The sequence below is a fragment of the Barbus barbus genome (genome assembly GCF_936440315.1).
Source record: "Barbus barbus genome assembly, chromosome: 18".
Taxonomy (NCBI): Eukaryota; Metazoa; Chordata; class Actinopteri; order Cypriniformes; family Cyprinidae; genus Barbus; species Barbus barbus.
The window spans coordinates 7,952,217-7,978,306 of record NC_136746.1 but is presented as its reverse complement, the minus strand read 5'-3'; the positions used below and the strand labels follow the sequence as shown (position 1 = coordinate 7,978,306).

At 40.7% G+C, this 26,090-nt stretch overlaps 2 protein-coding genes across 2 annotated transcripts; both read left to right on the top strand.

The window, feature by feature from the left end:
• Positions 1–7,323: 7,323 nt before the first annotated feature.
• LOC306884281 (zinc-binding protein A33-like) lies at positions 7,324–12,894 on the top strand. Its single transcript, XM_079440019.1, has 6 exons — positions 7,324–7,893; positions 9,001–9,096; positions 9,196–9,426; positions 9,560–9,582; positions 10,042–10,163; positions 10,464–12,894. Exons 1-6 carry the CDS (start codon positions 7,444–7,446, stop codon positions 11,030–11,032), a joined length of 1,491 nt encoding a protein of 496 aa, XP_079296145.1. The 5' UTR covers positions 7,324–7,443; the 3' UTR covers positions 11,033–12,894.
• An 11,025-nt stretch (positions 12,895–23,919) lies between these two features.
• On the top strand, positions 23,920–25,662 carry LOC306884683 (uncharacterized protein). The gene is made up of 3 exons (XM_079440783.1): positions 23,920–24,043; positions 24,897–24,995; positions 25,442–25,662. Exons 1-3 carry the CDS (start codon positions 23,998–24,000, stop codon positions 25,525–25,527), a joined length of 231 nt encoding a protein of 76 aa, XP_079296909.1. The 5' UTR covers positions 23,920–23,997; the 3' UTR covers positions 25,528–25,662.
• Positions 25,663–26,090: the final 428 nt, after the last annotated feature.

Sequence of the window (26,090 nt, the reverse complement as noted above, 5' to 3'; positions counted from 1 at the left end):
ATTTGCAAGAGCATATCAAGAGCTCCCTTATCGGTTCTGCTTTCAGTACTGGAGAATAAAAGATACATTTTTAGATGTTTTTATTACATGAACGTTATCTTACACATTTTATCTCCCCAACAGATTAATTTGAAATAAGTTTATAATGCATGTTCGCTAATTCAGAAGACCGCGCACACAGCCCGTGTCTCTGAAGGCTTCTCATAGTCACTCCGCTCTGCCCCACCCCCACCGCTCTGAACCTTCCGGTCAAGCAATCTTGGCCTTTCAGTCCGTCTACCGGCGAGGCTCAACCATCCGACGCAGTGAGTATTGATCTCCCGTCGGATGCCGCAAGAACCTCCTGGCCAGACAACCCCAACATTTTCCATCCCACGGTCGGCGAGGCTTACCCCTCCGATGCCGTGAGTACTGTGAGTACTGACCTCCAGTCGGACGTCGGCGAGAGCCTCCCGACCACAAAACTTTACCCTTCCGTTTTGCGTTCGGCGAGGCTTGCCCATCCAACGCCGCGAGTATTGATCTCCCGTCGAATGCCGGCGAGAGCCTCCCAGTCGAGCAACCTTGCTTCTCCAGCCGACCACCAGCTAAGCTTATCCATCCGATGCCGCAAGTATTGAACTCCTGTTGAACGAGTCAAGAACCTTTCGAAAAAGGGTTTTCTTTCAACGACCGGCGAGGCTTACCTGTCCGACACCGTGAGTATTGACCTCCCGTCGGATACTGGCGAGAGCCTCCCGGTCGAGCAAACCTGTCCGGCGCCGCGAGTATCGAACCCCTGTCGAATGCTTCAACAGCCATCCGGTCAAGCAATCTTGTCTTTTCAGTCTGCCTACCGGCGAGGCTTAACCATCCGATGCAGCAAGTATTGATCTCCCATCGGATGCCACGAGAGCCTCCCAACCACATAACTTTGCCCTTCGCTCGACGATGCATTCCCGACCGACGCCGCGAGTCTTGATCTCCCGTCGAATGCGACAAGAGACTTCAGAATACGTTTCTCTTTCAACTACCGGTGATTCTTAGCCGCTCGCGTTGTGAGCATCAATCTCCAGTCGGATGTCGGCGAGAGCCTCTCGACCACTCATCTTTACCCTTCTGTCTTACCTGTCCGATGCCGTGAGTCTTGATCTCCCATCGGACGCCGGCGAGAGCCTCCCAGCCAGACTAAACTACCCTATCCATTTTACGGTCGGCGAGACTTACCCATCCGACACAGCGAGTCTTGATCTCCCGTCGGACGTCGACGAGAGTCTCCCGGCCACCCAACCTTACCTTCCATCCGTTTGACGCCATGGGTCTCCTGAACGCTCTCTGAAACCTCTCAGCCAAACCTCACATCTTTTTTATCCCCCACCTGGCGAGGCTTACCCGTTCGATGTCCTGAGTCTTGATCTCCCATCGGATGCTGCGAGAGCCCTCCCAGTCCGGTTTTCATTTTCTCCCTACCCGCCCGGTGAGACTTACCCGGCTGGTGCAATGAGTCTTGATCTCACGTCAGATGTCGGCGAGAGTTCTCCCGGCTGGGCTCCTATACTTGCCGCCCGCAAGCGAGGCTTATCCATCCGATGGCGTGAGTCTTGATCTCCCGTCGGATGTCACGAGAGTCCTCCTTGTCGGGCGTCCCAAACTCTTTTTACCTGTCAAGCCGATAGGACCCACTCGTCCGACGTCTGGAGTATTGATCTCCAGTCAGAGGCTTCATGGGCCCTCTCGGTCAGCTACCCGCCCTCTGTCCTCTGATTAACAGGGGTTAATGGCCAGCAGAGCCCGAACGCTGACTCCGTGAGCTGCTCCACTCAAGGCAACTCGGGCCCCCCTGGTCGGGGCCACAATTACGCTGCTCCTCCTGCATCGGCCGGTAGGGCTCACTCGTTCCAACGCAGTGAGCACACTGTTGAGCATTGGTTCGAGCCCTCCCGACCGGGCGCCCAACCACGCATTCCACCAGCGGCCGGTCGGGCCTACCCATCCTATGCCAAGCCGCTCCCACGGAGCACGCAAGCTTAGGCCTACCAAGCGACTTCCCAAAACCAGCTCCCGCCAGATCTCAGTGCGTATTTGGGGGGTTCTTAGTCTGGCGGCTGTCCAACTCAATTGCCTTTTTGGGGGTCCTCTGGGTTTGGGCCATTCCTGAGCCCAGAGCCCTTCCCCAGGACAGCACGCCAACTACGCATTACTATACTCGCCAAATACGCATTACCTTACTCGTGCTAAATATATGTAAGGGTGAACTCGTGAAATAATGTTTTATTAACAAAGTTCGGGAGGAGCATGTCGGATACTTAGCCTAATTAACACAGGACGTTCACACTCAAGTTAATCAAAGCATGGATATAAATACAGCTGACATACCTCTATTCATTTGACGGATAATCAGCAACCCTCCACCACCCCTTCTCCTCTCAAGAGGTATCACTAGAGTTCTCACCACACTATGGGGGGGTACTCTGGGTTTGGGCCATTCCTGAGCCCGGAGCCCTTCCCCAGGACAGCACGCCAACTATGCATTACTATGCTCGCCAAATATGCATTACCTTACTCGTGCTAAATATATGTAAGTGGGAACTTGTGAAATTTCAGTTATTTGCCATTGTTTTTGTTTTTTTTCAGTTCCATTTCAGTTATTCAGTCAACAGTTTTTTTTTTTTTTGTTGTTGTTTCTCTAGTTAAAAAAAAAAAAAATCTGTCCACTTATAATGCATTTCTTTTCATTTTCATTCTCACGGATGAAGGGATAAAGTTACTCTTGTGTCCTCTAGCTTTAACCTGTCTTGCCTTGTCACAGAAAGTTTTTGATCCAAAGCCTGAACTGATCAATAACACAAGCAGCTGACACGGAAAAAAAGGCCTCCATATGCATGTGTTTATAGGACTCTGTGAATGTTCGATCTAAATGCAAATCCACTCCGCTGACGAGTCAAGATCTTCCTCGTGCACCTGCCCAGTGACCAGCAGCAGCCTGTCTCTACTAATCTTTCTTAATCATTCAACTGACAAACTCCACTCTAAGGAAGAGACAGAGAAATTTAAAGAATGAGAGAACTGGTACACTGCCTAATCATTGTCTCGTTTTCCAGTAAAATGCTGCTGCCTGGGAAGAAGTGGGAAGAAGACCGCAAAGTTAATTTGGCCAAGCACTTTGAGTTTTCATACTTTTGATGTTTTCATCTCTCATGCAGACAGTCATTTTGCAGATGATCATGCAAACTCAGTTTGTTGGCAGGATGCATGATTACGAAAAAAATAAAATGTCCCTGTTTCAGTGTCGAAAATATCAAACTCTGAAAATTGGAAGTGTTAGGCTAAATTGACTTTTTTTGTTTTCGGATTGGTGTGGCCGCCGGTGGGTCAGTCCATGGTTTACCAAAAAGAAAATGTAAAGACTTTCCATTAAAGTCTAGTACAATAACAATAACTCCTGCAGAGAAGCTATTGCCATTCAGCTATTCATCAGGCCAGGAAACTGCCATTGAGATGAAGGGATAGCTCTCTTCACTGGGCCTTATCATAGACTTCATTCATGAATAGAACTCTGGAGATTCGAGAAGGTTTCCATTTCACTTTTATAAATTACACATCTGACCTTTGCAGCACCTAAAATAAAATCCAAGAACCAGTCCAAAATGTATTCCTTTGAAAGGTGAAATAAGAAGTTATTCACAAGATTTTATGAAATCAAGAGTATTGCTTGGCTCAGATTGTTGCCTTTCTGACTGACTCACTCCTCTCTTTCTCTGTGGTATGTTTTCTCATACCACTCAGTTCTATTTTATTTGAGCTAAGGGGAGAGAAACACAACATTTCCTATGATAATACACTCTATAATCTCAATATTTTCACTGCAAGGCCTCTTAGAAATGCCACACAGGTAACATTTTATATCGCCCACACACTGCATTATCGAGATTTTGCGTAACTGGCCATTTCTACTCTGAGCACTTCTGGATTTTTAGAAATGAAAAGCTTCACAATTTCACCAGTTTATTTAGTTGTGCAAGTCCATTATATTGCAGGAAACTTCGCTCAACATTGTCCACAATATTGTTGTCACCACATCGTAAACATATTTTGTTAGATCACATCGTGCATTGGAAATGGCATTTCTTTCATCAAAGTGAATATTTTCATAGTTAGCATTTTATATCTAGTTTAGTGATGAAACTCTGGATGGCACAGGCTGATAGGTCATTTATATGCAGTCCGCTAGCAATCACATAATTTGCTACAGGATGGTTGTCCACTGCTGATTCTGCAGTCAATCAGATTTCTTGCTCAACATTTAAATTGTCTAGTTCAGTCCTGAATTTCGCTATCAGTTCCTCTCAAACCCTCCACCTCCCCCAGCTCCACCTGTCTAGATCAGCTACAGGATTTGTATTTATTCTATTCATGCAGCAGCAGCGTATCTTACATGCTCACAGCAGCATGCAAGATACAGTATCTATTGGCATTAGCAGGTCCATACTTGCTATAACTGTTTTTACAATTTTGATTTCATGACAACATTTTTTTTTAATTGAAGTTCTGGGTCTCTGGTAGAAAAATAAAATGTACATATAAAAGAAAGTAAAACACCTACTCTTTTGTAATGTTTTATTGTAAGCAAAATGGTAAAAGTTGTAATGTGTTTTCATAAAAATCAATCTCTGAGCCTTTGTCAAAAAGAGTCAACTTTCAAAGAAAATAGCTTTTGATCAGACAAGCAGTCTTTAAGATTTGTGGGAGGATGGCGGTTTCTCGGTTCCAAGATAATTGTATTGCCTGGACTCAAAAGTATTGCAAATATCTCCCCTGTGGGGAGCAGAAGAGCTTCATTCAAATGAATCCCAGCCATTAAATCTCTCTGAGTCATATAACTGGAAAAGCATGACGAAAAGCCATTAGCTTTATTTTCAAATTCCCTAGTTCTGCTTTGCTTGAATTGAAACCCTCTTTGTAAGGGTACAGGGGTGACGCGTCATATTGTTTACAGACATTGTAATGGGCCTAGTGAGTGTGAAAACATGGGACTAAATCACAAAATAAGAATACCTTGTTTTTCTGAAAGAATCAGCCATAGTGTCAGCCATAATCATCAAAAGGATTGAACTGAGCTTGAGTTTGTTCAATGAGGCATAACATCCCATTAACAGGCTCACTGCCTAAATGAATTATAACCTATAGAAAACAGCTCTGAAGAGCAATTCCACAAAAAAAATGATTTAAAAGAATTTGCTTCTTTGATTTTTTTGTAATATACTTTCATAAAAAAGAGCTAGCTTTCTTTTAATGCGCTGTCTGGGCATGGCGTCTCTTTGTGAATAGCAGCTGATATTAATATTTGAATTGGTATTTTGCAGAAATTGTTTGGGTTGAATGCTAGCTGCAATTGCGTGGTGCCAGATATTTTTTTTATAGTGGTAATGGAGGTGTGCGCACATGGTGTCAGTATGCATTGGGCACACTTAATCTGTCCTTCATCCTGCTGAGGAGTGAAAGACTGCATCGACACTCATACATGATTGACAGGCGGCTCTACACACTGAAGCACACACTTGTTTGGTTCCCTCTGTGAAAGGAGCTGGACTACAGTACTTCTGCAGCATTTTACTGATTGCAACATTCTTATAATCAGACGTCTCCTAGTACACAATCATCACTCAAATATTTGCTGGCTATCAGAAATCCTGACACACACATGGGTGCACACACAGTGGAAAGTAGAGCAGGATGGATTCAGCTTTTCAGATGAAATTGAACAGATGACAGGAATGACCTTAACTCCACTGTCAGAACGTGGCCTATTTTTATACTCTCAGGCCAGACTCGGCGATAATCATCTAGTATTAACTATGAAACCGCTGGTTTACTATTTTGAGGCTGCAAAATGATTAATAAAACGGCAGATTATTGTAGAGATATTTCTAAAGTGAATAACTAAACAAATTATATTGAAAGACTAACCAATTTCTATTAATTTTCATAACTAATTTTGTATTTTTGTGTGTGTGTGTGTGTGTTTGAAGATGTATCTTCAAAAATTTGAGGGTTGAATGTTTGACACCACGATTAACAGCACCTATTAAATGGACAGTACTGCTTCTCTAGAAAATGAATTAACAGGTGCTTACGGCAAAGACAAAAAGGCACCAAAATAGAAATGTAGTTTTTTTTTTTCTAATTATCATTAACATTATTAATAGCATACAACAGTATTTATAGCACTATTATCCCATACATATTATTGCATAAAATATACATTTATATTTAAATATATATATGTTGGTTATAACATACTGTATGTAGATTGAGAATTTGTTTTCGTCTTTAGTATTTGAACAAAACAAAACAATGAAAATGACAAATAACATGTTATATGAATCCGGGGGCACATAAATTATTGTATAATAGAATTTCTGGAAGGAAAAGTTTTTCCAATGGCAAATATTACATTTTCTGCAGATTATGGCTGCTGTGAACACATACTTTACATCATAGTGTGTTTATATTTATATTTATCTATATTAGGCCCTACATGAAATTAAGGGATGAATAAAGTATTATCTATCTTTATGTTACATTAAAATGTTTCAGAATAAAATTGACAAAACTGCCCCCAAACTGAAAAAAAAAAAAAAGTTTCTGTTTCTAACTAACATTAAAATGATTAATAGCATGTAAAAATAAATATTCTGCTTAGGGATATATTGATAACACATATGTTGATATAAATTTATCAGTTATGGCATATGATAAACGTTGATATTTTTTAAAAGCAATCTCTAAAACACTCTTCCAGAAGTATAATATAGTATAATATCTTGACAAAAACGTGATTGCAGGGGTGCAAATATATGGCAAAAGTGCACTTTGTGAAAGGGGTTCACTCGTCCACTTTTGTGGTATGTGCTCTCTCTAGTGGTAGTAAATGAAATGACCTTCATGCGTTGAAGACAAAATAATAAAGATTCAGACTGATTCTAAATGCTAATCTGTGGTCAGTTTACACTAAGCTGTCTGTATATGGTTTTTCAGACTCTAACTCCAGTTAAGAATAATCACATATGAGAATATAGGAAGGGCCATATAACCACCACAAACAAACAAGGATATTGTCCTCTCCTATTCAAATGCTTGGTTCATCCAATTACTTTTCAAGGTTTCGTTTACCTTCAAATGAACATACCAGGCTGAAATCAATTGCACATTTATGTTTATAAAACACCATGTTCAGAACAAAAAAAAGAAAAAGTAAACGTTTAAAACAGTCATTGTTATTTAGGTTATTTCTTTTATAGGATCTACCTGTTTATTTAGTTGTACCTGCTGAACAGCATTCTTAAACCACTGAGGTTTCATCTACTTGGGAGAGACTGAAAGTAGCATTACTCTGACACTTACACCAGAGACCTCGACCAAACTTGGACAAATTTTGAAAAAAAAAAAAAAAGATACTGAGAAATGGCTAACCAGGCTTTATTTTCAGAAGAAGATTTGAACTGTCCTGTGTGCTTTGAGCTCTTCACCAACCCTGTGATTCTGGAATGCAGCCATAGTTTCTGCCAGACATGCATTAACAGCTGCTGGAGCGGTCAGTTCAGAAGAACATGCCCTGTTTGTAGGACGCTGTGTCTCAGTGAAAGGCCTCCAGCCAATTTGGTTGTGAGGAACATAGTGGATCATTTTCGAGCCAGGCAAAAGTCCAGTCTAGAAGAGACAGAGCAATGCAGGGAAGAGAGGCAAGGAAGTGAATCAAAACAGACTCCAGAGGAGCGCTGTAGTGGCCATGGAAAGAGATTCTTATTCTTCTGTGAGGATGACCAGGAGGCTTTGTGTACGGTTTGTCAGCGATCTAGGAGGCACAAGGACCATCAGATTATTCCACTGGAGGAAGCTGCCCAGGAACTTAAGGTCTTGTAAAACATGTAATTTCATGCATATTTCATACTTTATTATTGAAAGTACAATAAATCAAGCTGAAACTGTACTGCATTAAAACAAGTGTATTTGTGTATTTTGCTTCTTCAAAACTGTTTTACGGGTCAAATCACGAGGAACCTTTTTTTGTAACACTTTACAATAAGCTGCAGTACATAACTTTTGCCTCTCTATCGCCATCTCTGTTTGAAACATAAAAACGCAAACTTGCAGTTTTTGGGGGGTTTTTTTAGGTTGCTCCTTAGCACTGCTCCTCTGCACTGATAAATCTGTGATCAATAAAACAGAGCGGACCTGTCATTTATTGTACAATGTACATCCACATACACATTTATTATGTTAGATAATAAAAATACTATTCATTAGTATTTAGTATCAAATAATATTAACAAATACAACATTGTTTTAGTAATGTAGTCAATGTTAAAATGAACATTTAACTTAAATTAATAAATGCTTTAGAAGTATTTTTCACTGCAAGTTCATGTTGCCTAATTTAGTTAACTAGTGTTAACAAATGGCACCGTATTGTAAAGGGTTACTTTTTTTCAGTTGTTCATTGTAAAGACTGTAACGCAAAGCTTCAAAAGGGGGAATAAAAGTTGCAAACAGAAAGGCAGGTCAAACCAAGGTCAAAAAGGCAGTTTCTCCAGCTAACAGACAATCACAGGCAGGGCCAGAAACCAGGGGTTATAAACCAGGAAAGCAAACATCACACAGACAGACGTACTATAAATTGGCAGGCAGAAACTCACAATCCAACTGAAAAGCAATGTAATCCAAGACCAAACAAATTGGATGAGACTTAACAAACAGGATACAGCAGAAATGACACCACAAATAGTGTAACAGACTCTGGTAGAGAACAGGAGAAGAAGAAGGATGTAAATAGAGAGAGAAATGAGACACAGGTGAAGTAAATGAGGTCAAGTGATCCACAAAACAGAAACATAAAAAGATATCTGTAAACAAAAATAAACACAAATGAGAAAGAGAGAAAACCTAGCCTTTTTGATCTGACATTACAATTGTCCACCTTGTGGGTTGATGATTCTGACACTAGAACCTTAATTCTTTCAGGGAAAGGTGAGGCTCTCATTAAGTGCACTTAAGGAGAATCTAATGACCTTCGAGACACAAAAGGATGAGTGTCTCAGGACAACACAGTTTATCAAGGTACTGTACTCCAGACTGGATACAATCACGAGAGCCATAGTGTAACTTCATCTATATATCACATTAAATGAGATACACTGACTGAAGCATTTTCCCCAGGAACAAACAAGACTCACTATGGATTTGGTCAAAAGGGATTTTGAGCAGTTGCATCACTTCCTGCGGCTGGAGGAAGCGACACGGATCTCAATGCTGGAAGATGAAGCAGAGATGAAAAATGAAATCATGCAGGAAAAATTAGAAGATCTCAGCAATAAAATAGTGAACCTCTCCAACACCATCCAAAACAAAGAATCAGATCTAGAAAAAGAACATATCCAGTTCCTCAAGGTAACCAACCAAAAACGCAGAAAACAAACCATAGTGCTTTCTGTGGACACCTCTAAAACTTATTTTGTAATTTATACTATCCTAAATTTGTAATATTTGTTGTAATTATTTTTTTTTTCTCAATTCCTTTTAGGTTTATAAAAGCTACACTGACAGGTAAAATGAGGGTGAATCTTAAAAAAAAATTTAAAAAAAAAATAAACATCTCATAAAAAACAACTTCATATTTTAGCACAAAATCAAAAAGAAACAGTAAACAAAAATTATTTTCATGTCATTTAAATCCTTTTGAGTGTAATGTTCAGATGTTATCATTTCATTTTTTTGTATACAACATATTTTGAAATAATCTCAAAGATAAAACACTACCAATAAATTTACATTTGCATTTTGATTATAAACATTAATACAAATAAATAAAATAAAGTAAGGTCAAGTAAGATTGAATTTATTTGCGTAGCGCTTTTCACAATATGCATTGTTTCAATATGTTCTATTTTCTTTGTAAGTTTCACACATATGTTCATCCATGTTATTTACAGTATGTTCTGTTCAGTAATGAATATGTTATTGTATATCATCAATGTAAAGTATGTGATCAAATTGCTGTTGCAGTGTTCCTTACAGTCTTCAAGACTCCAATGTTTTAGCACCGGATTCTCTTATAGATGTTGCTAAACACGTGGGAAACCTGAAGTTTAAAGTGTGGGAAAAGATGTTGGGACAAGTGCAGTACAGTAAGTATTAGAATCACTTGGTGTGTTTTTTACACTTGACAGGTTTGATTAAAACAAGCTCTGGTGCGATACCTTTGTTAGTTTGGTTCATTTGAATAAAGTGTGAATGCTGCCATTTGAACCTTTGTGCACACCAAACAGGGAGTCTGGTCCGATTCTACTGAAATATAAATGCAACATGGACCTAAAGACATACAAATTATTCAAAAACAGGACATGGTATCACAAAAGGACAAAATGCTTTTTCAAACTTGTCGTGGATTTACACTGTTGCACTTTTGATTGTAATATCTCTTTCAGGTCCCATAATAATGGATCCAAACACTGCAGCAAAATGGCTAAAGCTGTCTGAAGACTTGACCAGCGTACATTACAGAGACTTACAGTCAGATATCCCAGATAACCCCGAGCGCTTTGACCTCTGTGTTTGCGTTCTGGGTAACAAAACTCTTGGCGCAGGTGTACACTGCTGGGAGGTTGAGGTGGGGAATAAGACTAAATGGGACTTGGGTGTTGTGAGGGAGTCTGTGAGCCCCCACGGAATTCTGAACGTCAACTCCGAATCTGGATTTTGGGCTCTGGCTTTAAGAGAAGGTGGCCAATACAGTGCCAGCACAAAACCCTGGACTAGGGTCTATGTGAAAAGAAAACCACACAGGATCCGCATCTGTGTTAACAACAGTGATAAGGAAATCTCCTTTTACGACCCACTTGATATGACGCACATCTACACCTTTTCACATCTGCCCACCAAAAAGATCATTCCTTTCTTCTCTCCATGTGTGAGTGACAAGGGCAGTAATACTGAGCCATTGAGAATTGTGCCAGTGAAGGTGGCAGTAACCATCACTCCAGAATTGGCTGACTGAACATAGCCACACTCTCAGATAAAAGTACAAAAGTTGTCACTGGGTGGTACCTTTTCAAACGGTACCGCTTTCTATCTTATTCATCCCTAGTACACATTAGGTGCTTTCGCACTTCATAGCTTTAGGAACTAGCCAGCGGTTTCTAGAGTACCGATTTCTCCATAGGGCCTTTTTCCTGGTTGGATTCGCACCAGTAGCAGGAACCCTGAAACAGATGACAGCAACGTCTTTATTTGCAGCATTTACAAACATCGATAATGGGTGAATGGAGTATGCTGTGTTCAGAGCTGTTTTCGTTGTGCGTTGTGGGTTTCGTATGTGTTTTTTCATGTGTTTCATATGCGTTTGGCCAGTCAGTGCACACATACGTCAATGGTAGTTCCCATAGAACTCTTTTAGACCCTGTTCTGAAGTAGCCCACACGGAAATAACCAATATAAACATATGTTTTAATATAGGTTTTGATATATGTTTTTAATATATGTGACATATATAAAATTGGCCGTTTTCCTATAATATATGTACATATATGCACATATATGTACACATATGTACACATATATGCATACATATATGTACACATATACGTGCATACATGTACCTATATAGGTACATATATGCATGTATATATATGTGTGCATATATGCACCTATATGTTTACCTATATATTAGTAAAATTATTAAAATCCATAGCTGCTAGACAACATAAATAAAAGCCCAAAATGTCGAAATTTACATTTACATGTACATATAGGGCTTATATGTGGATATAAAGAAGCAATACAGGAGACCTATATGGCCTTTATATGCACATATATGCACCTAAATTTTGCCTATATGTGGCATATATACGCATATATGTTTCATATATGCGCATATATCCTCATATAGGTTCTTTCCATGTGAGAGGAGCTAAATTAGTTCCCCCAAATGGAGTTCCTAGAGCTAAATACGTTCCTAATCCCTCCAGTGCGAACACTACAAAAAGTGGGAACTTCCACCAATAGTTCTAGGAACTATGAAAATGTTCCTCCGGTGTGAAAGCGCCTATTATTACCTAAATGGTACATTTTAGTACTTAAAAGGTACACTTTTGTAAAGGGTAGCCTACTGTCTCAGTGAGAGCTTTTGTACCTTTTTGTAACTTCATGGAGAAAAAAAAAGTTTGATATGTTTGTATACTACACCACTATTTTTGTTGCTTATATGAAAAAAAATCACACTTGTAGCCATGATTTATGGCTGTATTTCGGCACGGCTGTGATTCGACCGTAGGCCGCATGCCGTAGGTAATCTCAGCAGGACGATATACAGCTGATATTTCACGGTTACAAGTGTGATATTGCATTTATACAACAGTTTGACGGCACCAGTGTGTAAATACATAAGAAACAACAATGGAGTGTCTTTAAAAACCATCTTTTGTGCAGAACTGCTTCCTTCTGCCACGGATTCAAATCTAAAGTGGGCAGTTTAACAGTGGAGTCAAAGCCTCGGTTACTAATTTGAAAACGTCACTTTAGAACTAGTAAAAAAGGAATGTTGAGTTGCTTCATTGAAAGCTTATTGTATTACTGTGTTAAAGGAAGTGTATTAGGTGGAGTAGAGTATTATAAGAGAGATGGACTGAGCGAGTGTGATTACCTGCATCTGATACAGCGTTGATTTTTCAGCTCATCTCATTTTCACAATAAAACATTAGTTTTAATGTCCGCTGAGGAAAGCGATGCTCTCTTTTTGTTGTACTATACTGTTAAGGATGATTGTCATTGTATTGTTGGCTGAGTACAAGGTGTTAAAAATAACTTTTTGTTTAAAATTGCCTTTATTTTTCTTTTCCAAAATAAAAGTCTTTTCTGCTGACTCGTTTTTTTTATTTAACCCTTATTTAACCAGGGAAATCCTTTGAGAACAAGTCTCTTTTGCGAAGGAGCCCTGGCCAAGAAAGCCGCAATAAAAGTTCCACATAGAATACGTTTACAATGAAAAAATTCACAGTACAATGAAAAAATTCATCATGACATCCCCCATTGTCACCATAGACTTATCCTAATTTGGGAAGCAGGGACAAGTGCCCATTGTGCCTGCTTCCCGGTACTTTACTAGCCTCTTAAATTGACCAAAGGAGACCAAGTTATCAAGTTTTAAGTCATTCAGTAACAGGTTCCACCCTGATGGGGCAGAAATTCTAAATGCTTGCTTCCCTAACTCTGTGCGAGCCCTAGGCACAACCAGGTGGAGATTATCATTAGACCGCAGAGAGCGGGTGCTGGCCTTGAAGGACATAAGCCTACATAAATAAGGGGGCAATGTCCCAATGATGGATTTATATATAAACAATCGCCAACGGGTTAGCCTGCGCTGAGCGAGGGAGGGCCACTGGACTAGCTTATACAAAGTGCAACAATGTGTAAAAGGTTTGCACCCTGTAATAAATCTCAGTGCACCATGGTAAACTGAATCCAGTCGGTGCAAATATTTATTAGGGGCGTGCATATATAAAAAAAATCACCATAGTCCATAAGAGACAGGAAAGTAGCCTCGACCAGTTTCTTCCTTGTTGCAAGAGAAAAGCAGGCCCTATTCCTAAAATAGAACCCTAGCTTTAACTTAAGTTTCCGGGCTAAATTTTGGATATGAGCCTTAAAAGTCAAATGGTCGTCAAGTAAAAGCCCTAAGTACTTATACTCAGCCACACGCTCTATTAAATTTCCCTGCAGGGTAACAATGTTTGGAGGGCTAGCTGTAGAGTTCCTATTATTTGAGAACAGGACCGTCTTGGTTTTATTTGCATTCAACAAGCTTCAAGTCAAACAGCCAAGATTGTACAGTGTCAAAGGCATCCTGCAGGTACTGAAAGGTCTGGTGAAGGGTTTCTCCACAGGTGTAAATGATTGTATCATCAGCATAAAAATGAAACAGGCCATTGTGGACATTTGAACCAAGAGATTGGTCAAACAAAGAACCAGATGCAACAAAATGTTCATTAAAACATTCTAGCATCGCCGATCTGTCCGAGATAGTAATATTGTCCCTGATGATATGGGGAGGCAGTTCATTATGAGATTTAGTTAAAGAAATTGACTTGATAGACTTCCAAAAAGTCCTAGGTTATTTAAATTGTCTGTAGTAGCCGCTAGATAGTATTCAGATTTGGCATGTCGGACAGCTGCTGTGAACTGGTTTCGTAGTCGTCTGAAATTAATCCTATCGGCCTCCACCCCTGATTTTCTAGCCTTTGCCCAAGCCACATCCCTCTCATGAAGAAGTTTGCTAAGCTCCGTCGAAAACCAAGGGTTATCTCGTCCCTTGACTCTAAACTTACGCAAGGGAGCATGTTTATTAATAAGTTGCAAAAATCCATCATGAAAGTATTTCCAGGCTATTTCAACATCATCAATAAGCCTAATGCTGTCCCAGTTAAAATAAAATAAATCATGTATAAAACCTTGTAAGGAGAAATGTTTCATATCACGTTTTTCAATGCATCGAGGCCTGGATTTTGGAATTTTGGCATTTCTAACTGCAGCAATCGTGCAATGATCACTAATGTCATTAGCAAACACACCAATTTCAGAAAATTTATGGGGAGCATTTGTCAATAGCAAATCAACTAAAGTAGATTTCTCTGGGTGTTTTGGATTTGGGCGAGTAGGAGACTCAATTAATTGTGTAAGATTTAATTCACTGCAAAGACCCTTCAATCCGTCTGAAGCAGGTTTGAACCAGTCCCAGTTCATATCAGAAAGAAAAGAAAGAGCTTTATTGCCAAGTGTGTTTGCACACACAAGGAATTTGTCTTGGTGTTATGAGCTTCCAGTACAGAAAGTACAAACATAGTGCAGACAACATATAATTAAGGTGATAAAGAACACTAATGAGAGAATATACAATAATTAAGGATAACAATAGTAATAAAAATAAAAATATACAGAAAAGAGACATGACCATAGACAGAACTGTGAATGTGCATGTGTCCTATGTACAGATGAAGGTTTGATGGGTTATTTACAGATGCACAGTACCGGGGTGTGTTATGTGTTGTTCAGGTGGGATACGGCCTGGGGGAAAAAACTGTTCTTGTGTCTGGCTGTTCTGGTGCTCAGTGATCTGTAGCGCCGGCCAGAGGGCAACAGTACAAAGAGAGAGTGAGCTGGGTGTGAGGGGTCCAGAGTGACTTTCTTAGCCCTTTTCCTCACTCTGGAGGTGTAAAGTTCTTGGAGGCTGGGCAGAGGGGCACCGATAATTCTCTCAGCAGTCCTAACTGTCCGTTGTAGTCTTCTGATGTCTGTTTTGGTAGCTGAACCAAACCAAACAGTTATAGAAGAACATAGGACAGACTCGGTGATTGCAGAGTAGAACTGTTTCAGCAGCTCCTGAGGCAGGTTGAACTTCCTTAGCTGGCGGAGGAAATACAGCCTCTGCTGGGCCTTTTTCGCAATAGAGTCAATGTGATTGTCCCACTTCAGGTCCTGGGAGATGGTGGTGCCCAGGAATCTGAATGACTCTACTGAAGTCACAGTGCTGTTCATGATGGTGAGTGGGGGGAGAGCAGGGGGGTTTCTCCTGAAGTCCACTATCATCTCCACAGTTTTGAGCGTGTTCAGCTCCAGGTTGTTAAGACTGCACCAGACAGCCAGCTCCTTAACCTCCTGTCTGTAAGCAGACTCGTCACCGTCCTTGATGAGGCCTATGACTGTAGTGTCGTCCGCAAACTTCAGGAGCTTGACAGAGGGGTCCTTTGATGTGCAGTCATTCGTGTAGAGGGAGAAGAGCAGTGGGGAGAGAACGCAACCCTGAGGGGCGCCAGTGCTGATGGTGAGAGTCCTGGATGTGAGTTTGCCCAGCCTCACTAGCTGCTGCCTGTCTGTCAGGAAGCTGGTGATCCACTGACAGATGGAGGAGGGCACAGAGAGCTGTCTCAGTTTGTCTGAGAGAAGGTCAGGTATGATGGTATTGAAGGCCGAGCTGAAGTCCACAAATAAGATCCTTGCATAATTCCCAGGTTTGTCGAGGTGTTGCAGGATGTAATGCAGTCCCATGTCGCCTGCCAAGACAATCTCACTGTACTGCAGCTGTGATAAAAGCTGTGACAGCGTCTGAAGGGTGTCAGCTACAGCAGAGGGTGGTCTGTAGCTTCCAACAACAGTGACAGTCATGCCTTTGTACACCTCAACATTTAGGGCCAAAAATTCAAGTTGTTTACTCACAGATATGGACAAAACTACATTGGCAATGAACTTTCTCTTTACATATATGGCCACGCCCCCAGCCTTAGGCCGGTCAGTTCTAAAGACATTGTATCCACTGACAGCAATGTCTTTGTCTGTGACTAATTTAGAGAGCCATGTTTCTGAAAGAATTATAATATCTGCATCGGTGGATTTTGCCCAAATACGTAAAGAATCAATCTTAGGGAGCATACTTTGCATATTCAAATGAATAATACCCAACCCAGACCTGTTTTTAAAATCAGCCGGAGTATTGCAGATCTTAGAGTCAATATCAACTGGGCCAGGATTTGGCTGCACATCACCACAGATAATTAACAACATAATAATCAAGCATCTCTGTTTCATAGTTGCACCAAGGCTCACAGCATTTTTAGTATGTAGTGTGTTAAAAAACAACATAAGATCATTATCAGATAAAACAGTGAAGCTTTTCAGAACAGCAAGGCATAAAGAGCGAAGAAGGGATTCAGAAGGAACACTATAGAGAGGCTGTAGTTTTTGCACAGGTAGCTCTGGCCTGGAGCAAGTCATACTGGGAACAAATGAGGGACCCCAAGCCTTCACTAAAGAGGTTTCATCAGAGATATTCATATGCCCGTGTCCCCAGAGCAAGACAAAACTCAGCAGAAGAAATGTAATTTTCGGCACTGTAGAGCTGCAGCTTAAATTGAAATGCAATTTGCTTGGCAGATGACTGCGTGTGCAGGCAGAGAGAAGACTGGAGAGTTTGGTGACTCAACAAACAAGCACAGGTGCAGGCAAAGGAGAAGTCTTACCAGTCGAAGCCAGGTAAAGCAGCAATAAGCATACCATAGATTACCAGTAAGGCCAAGCAGGAAGCCTGTAGAAGACCATGCGGTGGGGAGACATGGGCAGCAGCACAGCAAGGAGATGCAGGCCAAACAGCAAGAGCAGCATGCAGAGAGGGTTAATTAATTAGCCAGGTCAGCGCAGGCAGGCAGCAACAGCAGACAAATCCAGCAAAACTTAGCAGGTGAGATGGTGTAGGCAACGGGCAGCAATTAGCCAGGAAGTTGAGGCATTAAAATATAAAAATATAAAAATTCCACTTCTTGGTTGATTCAAGTTATAATATATTTAGTCTAAAAAAAAAACGTCGAACTCAGCAAACATTAATCAAACTTTTAGACAAACAAACACTGCTACACATGTGCGGCCATCTTGGATTTTGCAGGAATACCATTGTGTTCTGGTCTCGTAAAACTGTGACTCGTCTCCATCTAATGGTGGAACACTAAAATCACTATCACGAACACACACACTGTTTCCCATTACTAAATACTATTATGTATATAAATGATTATGTATTGACTAATAATGTTTAATAAACAACAAAAACAGCCATCATAAAAGTTGCTAGGCAATTCAGTCAAAAGTGCAAAGTCTATTCTAGTCCATGCTGCTGTAAATGCTAATGAGGTCTGCTCGCCCTGCCCCTCTCTTCCGGTGGGTGATGAGCAGTACTGTTTACTTTGGCCGTAAAACTGGCTAACTAGCATGTTATTAGCACAGGCGATTTACAAAGATTCATAAAAAAAACCCTTATACTCACTTCTTCTGTAGATGAAGCTGGATCACGAATGATTCACGCAAACATAGACGTATTTAGGCAGATCAGGATTGGCGCATTCCCTTCAAAACGAAAGTAATGTTAATCCTCTGTGTCTTCAGCGGCTCAGATGTTGGGAGTTAATGACAACTGCTATGTTCATTATTACATCCAGCAACAAAACACCTCAATCGCTTAATCTGAGACATTCTTGTCTTCCCCTGCACCGGAGTCAACACAATGGCGGATGGATGACCGCTCACTCAGGGTGGGTCTAAGGTAAGACGGCCTTGTCAGTCAACTATTATGGCAGCGGCCTGTGCAGAACTACGTCACTCTGACAGGAATTTCAGAACAGCCTGATTTGAGAAAGGGGATTTTAAAATAGGGATTTAAAAAAAACAAACACTGGGTGGATTTTTTTTATTATAGGATAACAATTCTTCTCTTCTGCATCACCATACTCCGCCATTATCGAGAATACCACAATGCATGCGAAGAAGAATACACACACATGCATCACGGTACTCTCTATAATGAAAGCACATGGTAATCTGTGTGCATTATATTTATTTTATACAGGCAGTTTAGGGCCATTTATTCATAGAGGCTGCTTGTTTTCTGTGTTATATCAGGAATGTTTTCTGATGTTTAATGTGATTTTTCTCAGCTCAACTTGGCTATTTTTGCCCTTTTTCCATGGGAGAAAGGCAATTTATTATGTCAAATTTATCCAAGAACGCTGCATATGTTGTATCAGGAGTCAGAATAAAAGATCTGGATAAGCAAATGCCTGCTGCCCTGAGTCTGACTGTCCAATTCAATATAGTATCCACACAAAACTGTGACTTCCTATCTTTTAACTGGTTTCATGAATAACCAGTTACACATGGTTATGCTGTTTTTGTCAGAGTAAAAACATTTTACAAAAGTAATGAGTTGTTACTCCTAAAAAATTTAAAATACTCCTAAGAATTGATTAGCTGGATCAGGTGTGTTTAATTAGGGTTGGATCTAAACTCTGCAGGGCTGTTCCCTTCCAGGAATTGAGTTTGACACCCCTGTCCTAAAATTAAAAAAAGATACTAACGTCTCGATTTACTTGACTGTAACCCTGTTCCCTGAAAAAGCGGGAACGAGATGCTGTGTTTCAATAGTGAGAACATTCTTTGTTCGACGAGTTATGAAGCATGTGTGCCAAACACACCAAGAATTGGCTTAAATAACCTCAGTGGGTCATTTGATTACGTACACCTGCAAGGTTATAAATACACGTGAAACAGACAGACCTTCAGGTTAAACCCTTGTCTGAAGAGATGCCCAGACATGCCTACAGTTCGGCATTGAGGCACAGCATCTCGTTCCTGTTTTTTTAAGGAAACAGGTTTGCAGTCAAGTAACCCAAGACGTTCCCTTTCAAAATGCTACTCTCGGAGTAGCATGGACATCCAAACTATAGAATCTGATAAATGTGTGCGGAGAGGACAAGCCTGCTGCATCACACGCTTGCTGCAAGGGGACACCTCTTGCCAAAGCCGTAGCGGCTGAAACCCCCCTGGTTTAATGGGGCCTAACTCCTAGAGGCCCCATTAAACTCTCGTAAGCTAGGGCAATATCATTCCTCACCCAATGTGACATTGTTTGCTTAGTGGTAGCCGCTCCCCAGTTGCAGCCCCCATAGCATATGAAAAGCTGCTCTGACTTACGCCACTGGGTAGTGCAGTGGTTGTAGATCTGAAGAGTACATACTGCACACAGTAAGGGAAATCTTTCTTGCTCCAGTGTCATGAACAGCGGAGGGCAGAAGGCTTCAAGAACGACTGGATGTATAGTCGAGAATGGAACTTTAGAAAGATAATTAGTGTGAGGATATAAAATAGCTTTGACCAGCCCAGGGGCAAAGTCTAAGCAGGATGGCAAGACTGACGGAGCCTGCAAATCCCCAATAACCATTAGACAAAAAAACATATTTAGAGTCAGAAACCTGACAGGCGCTGACTCTGGTGGTTTGAAAGCGGTCCCAGTTAAACTCTCAGGCACTATGGCTAAGTCCCACAAAGGTACTGTCACTGTAGTGAGTGGCCTCAACCGCTTAGCTCCATGAATGAAGTGGGCAACTCTAGGGTGCTTTCCCACAGAGACCCCATCAATCAAAGCATGGCAAGCCAAAATGGTAGCCACATCGTACAAGGACATGTGCCTGAGGACAGTTTCTCTTGCAGAAACTCCAGCACTGATACAACTTGGCAGTGAACTGGGTCTGCATGGTGTGCCATACACCAACGTTCGAAAACATGCTATCTGAGGGTATAACTTTTTTTCTAGTGGAGGGAGACATATCACTTAGAATGGTCTGTACTACATTGGCTGGAAATTCAGCATCTCTTAGTTGGTCCCACTCAGGAGCCAGACATGAATGTTCCAGAGCTCGGGCCGGGGATGAAATACTGTCCCCTGCGCTTGAGATAGGATATTTCTCCTGACCGGTATCGCCCATAGCGAGCCGAAGAGGAGGGATATTTGATCTGAGAACCATACTCTGGCCTGACTACCTCGGGGTGGAGTTTCCATTTCCCATGTATCACAGCTTGTCTGGACAGCAAGTCTCCACATTCATATGTCGTGGGATGTAAATCGCCCTAAGGTACAGGAACTTGTCCTGTGCCCAAAGAATAACCTGCTGCTTTAGCCTATTCAGCTGTTCAGGTGGCACAAATGCAGTCCGCCTTGGCGATTAAGGTAAGAGACAATGACCGTGTTGTCCACCACCACTAGGACATGGAAGCCTCTTAACTGCTGGAGGAAGTTTTTCAGGGCCCGAAATAGATTCGTCATTTCGAGGCAATTGATGTGCCAGTCGAGAAGATGGCCTCTCCAGATCCCTTGGGCTCTATGACCACCTAAGACTGCACCCCAGCCCGAGAGGGAAGCATCTGTCATTAGCATCTTGCAACGACAACATGTGCCTAGAGTGGGACCCAAAGTTAGAAACCGGGGGCTGAACCACATAGAGAGGGTACGAAGCCCGTGATGTGTAACCCTTATTTGAATCTGGGGATTGGCCCTTGGATGAAATCCCCTGGCTCTGAGCCACAACCAAAACGGTCTCATGTGCAGGAGGCCCAAAGGTATCACCGTGGATGCAGCTGCAAACATGCTCCTGCGAGGCTCATGCTGGCTTTTTTTCAAACCAAAAGACACCTTTTCAGAACCTGCTGTTTCATATAGGCCAGGGATCCTCAAATCTGGCTTACAAGATCCACTTTCCTGCAGAGTTTAGCTCTAACCCTAATTAAACACACCTGAGCATGCTAATCAGAGTCGTCAGGATCATTATAAAATCACAGGTGGGCGAGATTGATCAAAGTTGGAGCTAAACTCTGTAGGAAAGTAAGTTTAATGAGCCAGATTTGAGGATCCCTGATATAGGCTGATATGCTTTTCAGAGTCTGTTTGAAAATGCCGCTTTCAGCTAAATCTTCCTGATTCTGAAGTTGAGAGAGAAATAAAGGTGTGGTTGCGGTATTGAAGAGGCAGAGCGGGTGGACAAAAGGAGCACTACCACCATCTGTTGAATAGTTGAGACCTCTGGGGAAGATTGAGCTTTGCCAATGAACACTTTAGCACATTAAAACATATTCTCAGCAAAGGTCAAAGTAATAATTTGGTATTTTTTTATTTTAAGATTAATTTGTAGTATTATTATATTTGTATAGAAAATATGTAGTCCCTTTCAGAGTGTTAAATTAGCTGTATTAACATGAATTGAATGTTTTCTATTTTGTATTTAATAAATACATTGTTTTGAAATCCCTCTGACTACTGTACATTTTTGACAATACAGACATTAGTTATGTGGTGACTGCATCCATTTCAGATATATAATAACTGTTTCAGATATGTAATAATTTCCCCAAAGACTTAATTTATAGTAGCTAAAAAGTATTCATAGTGAAACAGATTTATTGGTGTAGATTAATATGTGTAGGCATAGTGAGGGCTTCCTGGGAGCTAAGTGAGGGCTGCCCGTGGAGGGCCAGCTCCAAAGGGCCAAGTTTTGCCAATGAGCAAATTCCAATGAGGCCCTGCACTGACAGCCAGCTGAGGACCCTTAGGCTAGCCATAAGTGGGCCTGTAAAGCACCACCGCAGGCTTGTTTGCAGGGCTTTGAAAGTAATGAACAGTAACTTTCTGGCCTAGTTTGATACTGGTGAACTTCGCCCCTGAAAGTAAACCTCATGAACTTCGACTGACAGGAACTGTGTTGTGGCATGATTTTTATGTGAAAGTATGAGTCCTTGAGATCGATTGCCACAAACCAATCCCCCGATTGGATCTGAGACACAATCATATTAATTGCCAGAATTTTGAATTTGTACTTTCTGAGGTAGCAGTTCAACCTGCAAAAATCTAAAATTGAATGCAACCCCCCAATCTTTCTTGCGAACCAGAAAATACCAACTGTAATAGCTTGAATCTCTGTCTGGCAGCAGAAAACGTTCTATGGCTCCTTTGTCCTGCAGAGCTTGGAATGCCTGTGTCAACAAATGAGCTTGTTCCTGTTTCACGGAAGTGGAGACCACACCGTTCTCTTGCTTCTGTGGCCAGTCTAACTTAAGCCTGGCCACTGCGTGAGTTACCACCTCACCGTCCAACTCTTTAACAGTGTAAATAACTCTGAATGCACAAACCCCCCCCCCTTAAACCTTAATCCCAGCAAACTCTGAACATTCCCTTAAAGTTAGCATAGGTCATTTTGCAAACATAAAATAACGTTCCTAGAATGCTGCATGGTGGTTATTTTTAAATAAGCTAAACATATAGCTTATATAGAATGTTCTCTAATGATTATTTCACAACCAACGTCCACAGAACATACAGGGAAATGTATGTGATTCATAAAGCACTGGTGTTCTTATGAAGTGTTACCTGTCTGTATATCAAGCACAGCAACCACATCATAACCTTTCTAACTTTCAGTTACAACCAGCTCATAATCTGGTGATGATGTACTGGATTCACATATGCTCCGATATAACACCTACGGCACAGGATGTCCCACATCAGAAACGTTCCCAAATGACACAGCATCAAAGAGTTCTGTTTAGGTTAAACACAGAAAACATAATCTTCTCAGATGTAGTGTTGTTGATGTCAGGAATGTGAACTGGTGGCAAATGAAGAGTGACAGAGACAGTGAACAGCAGCTGTCTGTCTTCGTTCTGCAGTTTGGCTTCACGCATCAGGAAAGTGTCAGCAGTGGGAGAGCATAGATCAGGGGTGTCAAACTCAGTTCAGAGTTCAGTTCCATCTCCGGTCCAACACATAGTGTGTAGTTTTCAAGTAAGCCTGAAAAACTTGATTAGCAGGATTATGTGCGTCTAATCAGGGTTAAATCTAAACTCTGCAGGGCTGTGGCTTTCCAGGAACTGAATTTCACACCACTGACATAAGGTGAAAAAGTTTAACTCTTGCAGTTATCTAAATTCAATCATCAAAGTTATATAAAGTTATAAGTAAAAGGTAAAGGTGTATATCTTTTTTTTATAATAATATATATATTATTAAAATGTGTATGTATAGAAATTTGGGGATTCTGTAAATTAAATGTATTAAGAGAATGTACATATGTTTAAATTATATTTCATCTTATAGGTAACTTTTATGGCAATTGTTCTCTTTATGAAGAGCAATATATGTCATATACTATTACATTTCCAATCATACTTCATATCTTAAGTATATTTTATATACTGTATTTAGTATAAAAAAGACTGTACTTGCAAAAACATGAATATTATGAAATAAAAGGCCACAAAGTATACATAAAGGGAGACACTTTTCTTAGCACACTTTAGTACACTTTTAAAAAGTACACTGTGTAATTCAAACACTACAATATCCAGTAAAACAGGATTTATCGTTGTTTATAATGCTGACCTCATCCATTCATAGAACACTCTTACATTATTTGTTTCTAGAAGTGTTCGTGGAGATTAGACTGTTTACGCTTTGCACACTGCGTCTATGTGTGTGTTTGACACATGTGATCCTGCGTCACCACATCGCTATAAAAGAGCAAAAGCTCAGATTCCAGCAGGCATTTCAGAGCAGCCAGACAGCACTGAAACTACATAAAAAAAAAAAAACACAGATCCGAGATGAAGGCCTGGTTCGTTCTGTTCCTGCTGCTGCCTCTCTGCATGGGTAAGTCATTTCACATTGTTTGCTATCACTGTTGGAGGTTTTTACTTTAAAATCGTAAGTGGTGAATCCTTGCTGAGAACAGCTGAAGTGTTGTCAATTTCTACAATACTTACATATTTTTCTTTTTACTTTCAAAGAAGAGGATTTTGCCAATTTTCTATACGGCGATTTTAATTAAAAATTGCAATTGTATTCACAAAATTTGAAAAAATTGTAATCAAATACTACTGCAACAGGGGAGTACGGTGTCTCAGTTGAGGTCCATGCTGACCTGGGAGTTTGCATGCTCTCCCCCTGTTGGCGTGGGGTTCCTCCGGGTGCTCCGGTTTTCCCCACAATCCATAGACATGAAGGTCAGGTGAATTAGAGACACTAAATTGCCCATAGGAGTGAGTGAATGAGTGTGAGTGTAAGTGTGTGTGTGTGTGTGTGTGTTGCCCCTGTGATGGACTGGCCATCCATCCAGGGTGTCCGAAATGTGCTGGAATACTCCCATATTCCTAATATTCCTATGGACAATTTAGACACTACTTAGGGACAAGCAGTGCGAAGAGTGGATGGAGGTTACTACAATAAAATAATACAATGAAAAGTAATAAAAAAGCAATGTCTAAATTCAAGTAGCTGAATTAAAATATACATTTCTTCACAAATAATAAATCTTACCAACCCCAAACCTTTTAACAGTATTGCAACTTATATGTTTAACAATTGATAAATTTGTGTACCCTATTTATTTTGCTATTCTGTTGCATTAACATGCAATTTTCTGAAATCCTTCATAACACCATTGTACGTCTTTTGACCCCAAACTGAACAAACTAAAGGTCCTTTTGTGTGTTTGTGTGTTCAGCGGATCATTACATTGAGTGCTATGGTGAAGACTTTCTGATGGTGAGGAACATGGTTCTGCAGTGCAGGAGTAAAGTTCCTCAGGCCTGCTACACCAGAGGTAAGGGCATTGCGATCAGGGCATTGTAACATTTTTGTATCAACTCCTGTCATCTTACACATACCAGCAGTACTAACACAAAGTCATGGTGGAATGGTAAAAGTAATGGATGAACTAAGATAAAAACACCTTGAAGTACCTTACCTTAGTATCCTGTTAGCTGATATGGGTAGCATAACTAAATTATATAATGTAATAACAGATATTGAAAATATACTATATTTTTAATGTATTAAATTATAACTTCATCATTACAAATGTGTAATTATTAATAATTTTTAAAAAGCAAAGTATATTGTAGTTTACCACAAATGACTGTCAGTACATTCAGCGGTTATGAAATTACATACAAAGATGTACTAAAGTCCTATACTGCAGGAGATTTGAACACATCTTACATATTAAGGTGGTGATAACTGATCTGATATCTGATATTTCTTCAACAGCAACTGGAGAGAAAGGCTGTGTCAGCGAGGTATTCTGTCAAAGGAAAGGCTGGAAATGTTGTCATGAAAACCGGTGCAACGCTTGATCCTCACACAGAATCTTCTAACAGCCAGCTTCATTCATGCCTCAGTCATCTTTGTTTTCATTTTATACTCTGACACCAATGCAATTTTATATTGTGACACCGATATCTTAAAATAAAAAAAGCAATTTTCAGCAATCAGCCTGTGATTTGTGCTTTCACTTGGCCATGTTGCCCAAGGTTCATCAGATAGCAAGTTACACACATAAACCAAGAAGAAAAATCTTTAGTCTGACCGGTTATTTATTTGAACAGCAGAGAACAGGCAGTTTTGCTGAGTCAGGAAGCGTCTCTCTCTCTCTCAGTGTCGCTCTGTCGGTTTCACCACAATATAACCTTTCTAACACAGACGGTTGAAATCAATAAAGAACATAAACATCATTCAAGCTCTGCAATTTAGCTTGTTTACTGGTGCAACCTTCAGAGTTTACAGATGCACCAAGTCTGAAGGGTCAAGGTTTGACTGGCATGACTCCATTAGCCCCTGCTAGTACATAGCACTAGTTCATGACTGTACCATCTGGCAGAAAAAAGCAACTTTCTTCTTTTTTCACTGACAGTCATTC

Coding starts and splice junctions, on each gene's coding strand:
- LOC306884683 (XM_079440783.1), top strand. CDS start 23,998: ATGAAGGCCTGGTTCGTTCTGTTCCTGCTGCTGCCTCTCTGCATGG. Junction 24,044..24,896: donor GCTGCTGCCTCTCTGCATGG/GTAAGTCATTTC, acceptor TTGTGTGTTCAG/CGGATCATTACATTGAGTGC. Junction 24,996..25,441: donor TCAGGCCTGCTACACCAGAG/GTAAGGGCATTG, acceptor TTTCTTCAACAG/CAACTGGAGAGAAAGGCTGT.
- LOC306884281 (XM_079440019.1), top strand. CDS start 7,444: ATGGCTAACCAGGCTTTATTTTCAGAAGAAGATTTGAACTGTCCTGTG. Junction 9,427..9,559: donor AACATATCCAGTTCCTCAAG/GTAACCAACCAA, acceptor AATTCCTTTTAG/GTTTATAAAAGCTACACTGA. Junction 10,164..10,463: donor GTTGGGACAAGTGCAGTACA/GTAAGTATTAGA, acceptor TATCTCTTTCAG/GTCCCATAATAATGGATCCA.